The sequence below is a fragment of the Penaeus vannamei genome, chromosome 10 (genome assembly GCF_042767895.1).
Source record: "Penaeus vannamei isolate JL-2024 chromosome 10, ASM4276789v1, whole genome shotgun sequence".
Lineage (NCBI taxonomy): Eukaryota > Metazoa > Arthropoda > Malacostraca > Decapoda > Penaeidae > Penaeus > Penaeus vannamei.
In genome coordinates, this window is record NC_091558.1 from 20,746,848 (window position 1) to 20,754,347 (window position 7,500).

General features: G+C 33.4%; 3 protein-coding genes across 3 annotated transcripts in view; 2 read left to right on the forward strand and 1 right to left on the reverse strand.

Moving 5' to 3' along the window:
* The window catches only part of LOC113803646 (thymidine kinase, cytosolic), a 3,662-nt gene extending 387 nt beyond the window's left edge, over positions 1 to 3,275 (forward strand). Inside the window, exons 2-5 of the mRNA XM_070126069.1 lie at positions 75 to 201; positions 339 to 548; positions 787 to 894; positions 3,159 to 3,275. Coding sequence (XP_069982170.1) covers positions 75 to 201; positions 339 to 548; positions 787 to 894; positions 3,159 to 3,275 — 562 coding nt within the window. The remainder of the gene's footprint in view (positions 1 to 74; positions 202 to 338; positions 549 to 786; positions 895 to 3,158) is intronic.
* LOC113803647 (ankyrin repeat domain-containing protein 27) overlaps positions 1 to 3,518 on the forward strand; it is an 11,786-nt gene extending 8,268 nt beyond the window's left edge. Inside the window, exons 3-6 of the mRNA XM_070126443.1 lie at positions 75 to 201; positions 339 to 548; positions 787 to 894; positions 3,159 to 3,518. The gene's annotated coding sequence lies outside the window, so the exon portion shown is untranslated. The remainder of the gene's footprint in view (positions 1 to 74; positions 202 to 338; positions 549 to 786; positions 895 to 3,158) is intronic.
* Positions 3,519 to 4,746: 1,228 nt separating this feature from the next.
* The window catches only part of Vps25 (vacuolar protein sorting 25), a 7,582-nt gene continuing 4,828 nt past the window's right edge, over positions 4,747 to 7,500 (reverse strand). Inside the window, exons 4-5 of the mRNA XM_027354448.2 lie at positions 7,257 to 7,387; positions 4,747 to 7,060 (exon numbers count right to left, since the gene is read on the reverse strand). Coding sequence (XP_027210249.1) covers positions 6,948 to 7,060; positions 7,257 to 7,387 — 244 coding nt within the window. The 3' untranslated portion in view covers positions 4,747 to 6,947. The remainder of the gene's footprint in view (positions 7,061 to 7,256; positions 7,388 to 7,500) is intronic.

Below are 7,500 nucleotides of genomic sequence, written 5' to 3' on the forward strand. Positions count from 1 at the left end.
TCCATAACTAATGCTCTTGAGATATTGTAGATGTAAATTGGTGTCATCTGTTAATTTTTATTGTTCGTTTCCAGATATGACAGTGATGGTATTGCAACTCATGACAAGCAGGTGTTGCCTGCAGTTGCTGCTACTGTGTTGGATGAGATGAAAGAAAAAGCAGATGATTTTAGTGTAATTGGCATAGATGAAGGACAGTTTGTAAGTTTTGAAATTTTTCTCTTAACTTGTTAATTTTAAGTTTAACAATTCATTCCTGATCATGGGAAAACTAGTGTGATATTGAATCTTGAGTAATCAGTACTTGCATTAAGAATTTACTTCTCATTATTTTTTAGTTCCCTGACACTGTAGAGTTTGCTGAAGAAATGGCTAATCGAGGGAAGATTGTCATTGTTGCTGCACTCGATGGAACATACCAGCGACTGGGCTTCGGAGACATACTTCGGTTGGTCCCCTTAGCAGAATCCATTGTCAAACTGACGGCTGTTTGCATGATATGTTATGAGGAGGCATCTTACACCAAGCGTACCTCCACAGAAACTGCCGTAAGTGTGACAGAATATACTTTACTGTAGATGCAAGTTTTGTATGTAGTTATTTGTCTATCCTTTGCATTCTGGATTGAAAGAAATTTTTTAGCCACCCAATATAAGCAACCAACACTCATTGTACAGTACACTTTGTGGATATATATGAAAAAAAAAAAAAAAATGTGTAGAAATATTTAGAAATATTGCCAGCTTTGTCACCTCCCAGCTTATTATTCTTGGATCTGTCCTGTAGGTTGAGGTAATTGGTGGTAGTGAAAAGTACATTGCGACCTGCAGACAGTGCTTTTTCATCTCGACCCCCCAGAAGAGACCAGGGGCTTCTCCGCTCAAACCAGTGCAGGTGAATGTATGGGCAGAGCTGTTGCTTTTATAGATATTTTCTGTTGTCTTTTGAAATACTGGTACTTTTTGTTAGAGTTTTGTGTATATGTAATAGAATGTGTATGATTTTTGTGTGTGTTTTGTGTCTTTTGTGTGTGTATGTGTGTGTATGTATGTGTATGTGTGTGTGTGTGTGTGTGTGTGTGTGTGTGTGTGTGTGTGTGTGTGTGTGTGTGTGTGTCTTTGTGTGTGTGTGTGTGTCTGTTTGTTTGTTTGTTTATTTGTCTTTTGTGACTATGTAAGGCCCGTACTTTTAAAACCTTTCGCCAGGGCTGGCGAAAGGTTTCGCCGGGTGATCCGGAATTTCATACTTTTAAAATCATGCCTGGCGAACGTTCGCCAGTGCTGGCGAAAGATCATATTGGAACAGCCTGGCGAAGAGAGCTGTTTGAATACCATTTTCTTGTTTTCAAATTATAAATTAGTAACATATTTGTGTATGATAGGATGTAGGAATCACATTGAAATTATAAAATATCTTAAAATCATGATTTATTATGAAATAACGTATATACGTATTTTTTTCAAGACCTTCGATGTTCCGGTCGAGAACTCAAGACATCAGCTGTATTCCTACCCCCCTACCCCTACCCCCCACCCCCGAGATGACTTATTTAGATTTAGGTTGTTGTTATTTTGGTTGTAAGGATAATGTTCTTTTCACAAATATTACCAGGCGTGTTTTTTATGGCGGCATGTTTACTTTTGGCTATAGAAACATAGCTGTAGTGCTCCACCGCCCTAAAATGAGGCGTCTTTAATGATACCTATGTAGGCCTACAGTTCAATATCTTACATCAGTTAGGAATAGTAAAATAGTAATTTTTAAACTCTTGTTAAAGTATAAAGTTATTTTTTGTATAAAAGTATAAGGTTGATACAGTATAGTATAAAGTACTTTTAAAACCTTTCGCCAATGCTGGCGTTCGCCTGGCGAACATCTGAGTGAGGGAGGCCTTACTTTTAAAACCAAGGCAGGTGTTCGCCAGGCCTGGCGAACGAAAGGGATCGCCAGACGCTAACATCTTGAATTCCTGATAAATCTAGCGCTTCAGCGAATGAAAAAAACGCAAGAAAAAGCAAAAGGTTTTAAAAGTACGGGCCATAAAGTTAACCTTGTTATAGTATAAAGTGTAGTATAGCATAAAGTATAAAGTTAATTTTGTTATAGTATTAAGATATTTTCAACTTCTTTGTTATAGCATAAAGTTAAATTTTAACTCCTTTGTTATAGTATAAAGTGAGACTACTGCGGAAACAACATTTTCGTCTTCTCTCGAGGCTAATAATTAACTTTAGGTTATGTTATGTGCACTGCAGGTGTAAACAAATTTGCGCTAGATTTAGCGGGAATGCAAGATGTTAGCGCCTGGCGAACGTTGGTTTTAAAAGTAAGGCCTTCCTCACTCAGAGGTTCGCCTGGCGAAGCTTCGCCAGGTGAACGCCAGCACTGGCGAAGGTTTTAAAAGTACGGGCCTTAGTCATATTCAGACATTTCCATTCCATCCAGACATCTTGTTTCTAAGTTATCTGCATTGAATATCTGTAGTTCAGAATTTATGCAAACATTTTTTAACATGATTCCAAGTGACCATTATTGTGCAGTTCTGTAAATTATTTTTTTCACCTTTTCAAATATTCTGCGTATGTAGCTCCTTTTGGTAATTTTGCAAATTCTACCTCATTTTTTCTTTCTCGTCATCTCTACCTTCGCTGATTTTGTATAGATTTATGGCTATTAATGTCTTGACCTTTTTTTTAAGTATTTACAGATAATGTTATAACTTATTGCATAAAGTAAAACTGATATAAAACATAATGGCACCTTTTCTTATCAGCACAATATAGATCACAGTGAAGGCCTCTCCTAGTATTTACAAAGACATACAGTTGTTTGGTATTTGTCATATGATGCAAGTTTCAAATATTCCATAGACTAAATGGGAGCGGCTGCACCCATAAAACTGAACTCACTATGAAAATTTATCAGTTTAGATAATTTTGAGATTGCTTAATTAAAGAAATGTGATTGTGTACTTTTCTGATTTAGGGATTCTGTTTTATAAAAGGTATTCTGTGCATGTCTGCTTACCATAAAGGCAGAAAACCAACATATTTATGTATTTCTTGTCTCCATAAACACAAATTAGGTGCTCTCTCTACTTTTCTTATGTGGTGTTATGATTTAGTATTTAATTTTTTTTTTTCTTCTTGTGCTTACAGGAAAATATGGAGACCAATGAAAGTAGCAGCAGTTGCAAGCGTCGATTGATGGATGGCAAAGAGGGAACAGGGACAGTGACGGCAGACAAGGAAAACTGCAGCATGCAAATGGCATAATGATATTTTGTAAAGACAGACTTGTAAGAAGGCTCCCCAGTGCATTGCAGTTAATTTTTTAAATGAAAGTGGAAGACAATAAACCTTTATGGCACTGAAATGTACTGTAGAAAGGCCTTAACACTGCTGCATTCAAGTTACATTTAGACCTTTTGGGTCAGTGACAAAGAAATGCATTTTTTTTTTCTTTTTCTTCTTTCCTTTTTTTCTTTATAAAAGGTATGTAGATATGCATTGAAGATATTTAATGTGTTATTTCCCCTAACTCCCTTTTTGACTTGTTTCGCCTTGTCATAAAATACAATTTGGTGCTTGATTTAATATTTCATACAAACATATTCTGACCAGATTTTGTGTGTTTGACATTTAACATTGCTGTGATAGTATTTACCATTGTTACCATTTCACAATATTCTTAAAAGCTGTTATTGTTACATTCTGACTATTTTGAAAAGGAAGGCACTTGAATGATTGATTAAATGTTCTTGTATAATTGTTAAGAAAGGAATATTCAGAATACATATTGATTTTGACAGGTAATGATAATATGTCATGTCTAATGGTGTATTTCTGTGTTTTTCTGCAATCTAAACACTTCTTAGAAAGTTACCAGTATCAAGTTATTTTATAAAGATAGACAGGATCTGCAAATTATCATCATTAACAGTCTTTGAGGCTAGAACTACTAGGTCCATTACCAGGACAAGAACTAGGTCCAGAACAAGAACTAGGTTCAGAAATAGTACACATCTAAAGATTAGAAATCTCACAAGCTTTTGGGCTAGATTCAGGCTTCAGTTTAACCAATACATTTTGTATGTAAGTATTGATGTGTGTATGCAAGTGTGTGCATGTGCATGCATGTGTGGATCTCTATCTGTCTGACCTATGGATCTATCTATATCTATCTGTCTGTCTAGCTGTCTATCTATCTATCTATCTATCTGTGTATCTATCTATCTATCTGTCTGTCTGTCTGTCTATCTGTCTATCTGTCTGTCTGTCTGTCTGTCTGTCTGTCTGTCTGTCTGTCTGTCTATCTATCTATCTCTATATTTATATATATATATATATATATATATATATATATATATATATATATATATATATATATATATATAATGTATGTATGCATGTATGTATGTATGTAAGTATAATAAAATAATTTACAGATCTAGTATTTGCCGGCAGTATTTTTTTTAGAATTTCACAAAGAGCACTTTTTACAGTTTTCACACCATGAGGTGCTTTAGTAAAGTACATTGACCATAAGCTTCATACTGTATAAACTCAAAATAAATGCAAAGAGGTAGAGAAACGAAGAGTATTTTGCAAGACAAATCATCACTTAAAGCTATGCATAGTGAGAAAGAGAGCGAGATAGAAGAGGCAGATTAGAACACTAGAAGGTTACTAAACACATCAGTTAGTAGCTGTGTATTGCACTGCCATTGCACAGATGAATCTGTAGTTTCTTTTTTTTTTTTTTCTTTTTCGTTTAGCTAGACAGGAAGACATTAGGTTGGTGAAATTTACAAATGATCAATTTAATTGTGTGTTTTGGAATGATGCTTTTGTTTATAAGGAAGACATATAATTATTTCATGTTAATTATGATACTTCACTGACATAACACTAGATTAAGATTATATTTAAATGCAGAAGAAAGCAAAAGAAAAAAAAAAGGGACAGACCTGACAGGGATTTATCAATAAGACGTATTGACATTGTTGAAAATTTTATACTTTTATACTTTTTATATCATGTTGATTGTGTATTACATATTAAACTCTTTAACAAGATTCTTCATTAATATTGCTTTTTCTATGAAGTTTCCCCCTTAAGGCGAGTGTGGTAGAGACCATGAATCCAAACATTGTTTAGTAAAACATTGGCTTATAGGATGTTGGTTGTTGAATTCTGAATGGCGAAAGAGATGTAAACGCAGAACTTCATATTTAATCTTCTGTGACATATTCTGAGTTATGCATTACTTACGTCTTCTTTTTAATATAATAAATTGAAAGTAGCATTTTGTATCCTTTATTATCCGTAATTTTTTTTATCCAGGACGGGAAAGTATAAATGGACTAGTGAAAGATAATAGTAAAGGTATATTATACTTAAAAAGGATAATATAAAAGAGCAGTATTATACAATACGTTTTTAGTAAATACATTTTACTTCATTGCTTCCCATTTTTTTTCCTTCTCGCTTACATTTTAATTGAAAACTGGAAGCATGAAATACATTGTGTAGTTGTACATTTAAAATTTTCGCAAATAAAATATGCCTTGTCTGATCTGGAAGGCAAATTTTGTTGAATCATTTATTGCCCACAATGACTAGCAGATTACAATTATTCTATACTTATTTGATTAATCATTATCATTAAATTATTGATTATCATTTATTCCAAGTCGGAAATATATCAACTGTAATTTTACTAAGCTATAAGTTTATCTTTACCCAATTGATCAGGAAAATTTCAAAATGCAGTTTCTTTCATTAAGCATTATGTTAAATGCTGACCAATGAATAATCTACTATTAAATGAATTTTGCCCCATTAAGAAAAATTAAGCAGCAATAAAAATATTCCTTTTTTTGAGTTCCTTTCTTTCCTATTCCAATAATTATCAAATAAATCTTACATCCAAACTTCCATATTCAAAACTTGGACAACCATAAAGTAAGTATAACAATGTATCATACTTTTACACTATATTTAATACATGTACAATATAAGCACACAATCTTTGCCGTTACACCTACAAATGCATGTGAGAACAATCACTGATACCTTAGACTCTATCTAGACACTGTTTCTTGCATCAGAAATGCTCCCTGAATATATCCTAAGTAAAATCCATCAGGAGACAATCAAGGCCTTCAAAACAATTATCTATTTTTTTTTTTAATCACCTTTTTTTTTTTTAGATTAATCTATTGTCATTTTGGGATTTGATTAACATTATCCTTTGTATCTGCAATTATCATTTCAAGCTTACTATTCTTATACCAGATCCGTTCAGTGTTAAATCAAAAACACTACATTTTCCTACTGGGACGGCTTGTGGCATGTCTAATGCTACGTTACACAGATTTTGCTGTGCTTTTCACCATTACTGTAACCATAATATTTAGCTGAGCTTCATGTAGTATTTCATATTACTGTCTGTATATATTAGAGGACCTATTGAGACTGACAAGTGAAAGCAGTTATTCATTGTCTCTAATAAAATTCATATTCTAACACAACTATATAACGACACTTTGAAAGTCAAATAAAATAAGGCCTTGTTTATGAATTATACACATGTTATTCATTGTTACTGTATCGTATCAACTTTCTCATAACAATGTGACCCTCTATGTAAGTAGCATGAGGCTTTATACTTCAAACTCTTTATAAACATTGAATAATCATACAAAACCATGATTGTAAAAAGCTTGTGCATCCTATGTTCACTTTTAACTGACTATCAGAATCCGGAATACCTGTATAATGGAAAATTAAACAATAGAAAGATCACTGAGTCAGACTATACAAAGCCTTAGTATATTCCTGGACAAATTCAATTAAAATAAGAAAGAACACATTGCAAAACATTATCTTTCATGACACTGGTTCTGGATCTTGCAGATAGGATGCATTTAAACAAATAATAACTCAGAGGAATTTGACACCTTGATTGTCACCAAAGTCCATTATTTCTACTTTCCCAGATGCTTCTAAAGCCTTGAGCGCTTTCATTAATACATCGATGTCCAAGCCATGGAATTCTGGAAAGAGTAATAAAATAGATAAAACAAAACAAATCCAAAATTAGACACTCTTTTTATTTTTCTACTAGTAACATAGTCATCTACGTTTTCAAGTTTTATCCAAATCAAGACAATAACTTATTTGTAAGTGAAATCCTGAACATAACCTCTTATCCAATGAGTAATAAAGCAGATAAAAGCATTCTAAATCTACCTTCACTAGCAGTTTCATCCCCTTGGTTGATTTCATACAGTGTGCTGACTGTGTTGATACGGCTTGTAGATTGTGCCCATGTGTAGATCTGTTGTCCCCATTCTGTAGGACTTCTCCAGAATAGGTAACCCCTGCAAATGTCAAGAGAGATTTAACAGCGCTTCTTACTTACATGAAGGGAAATCTGAAAAGTGAATTAATATAGCTACAGGAGGGGTGTCTAATATCTGACAATGTTACTACA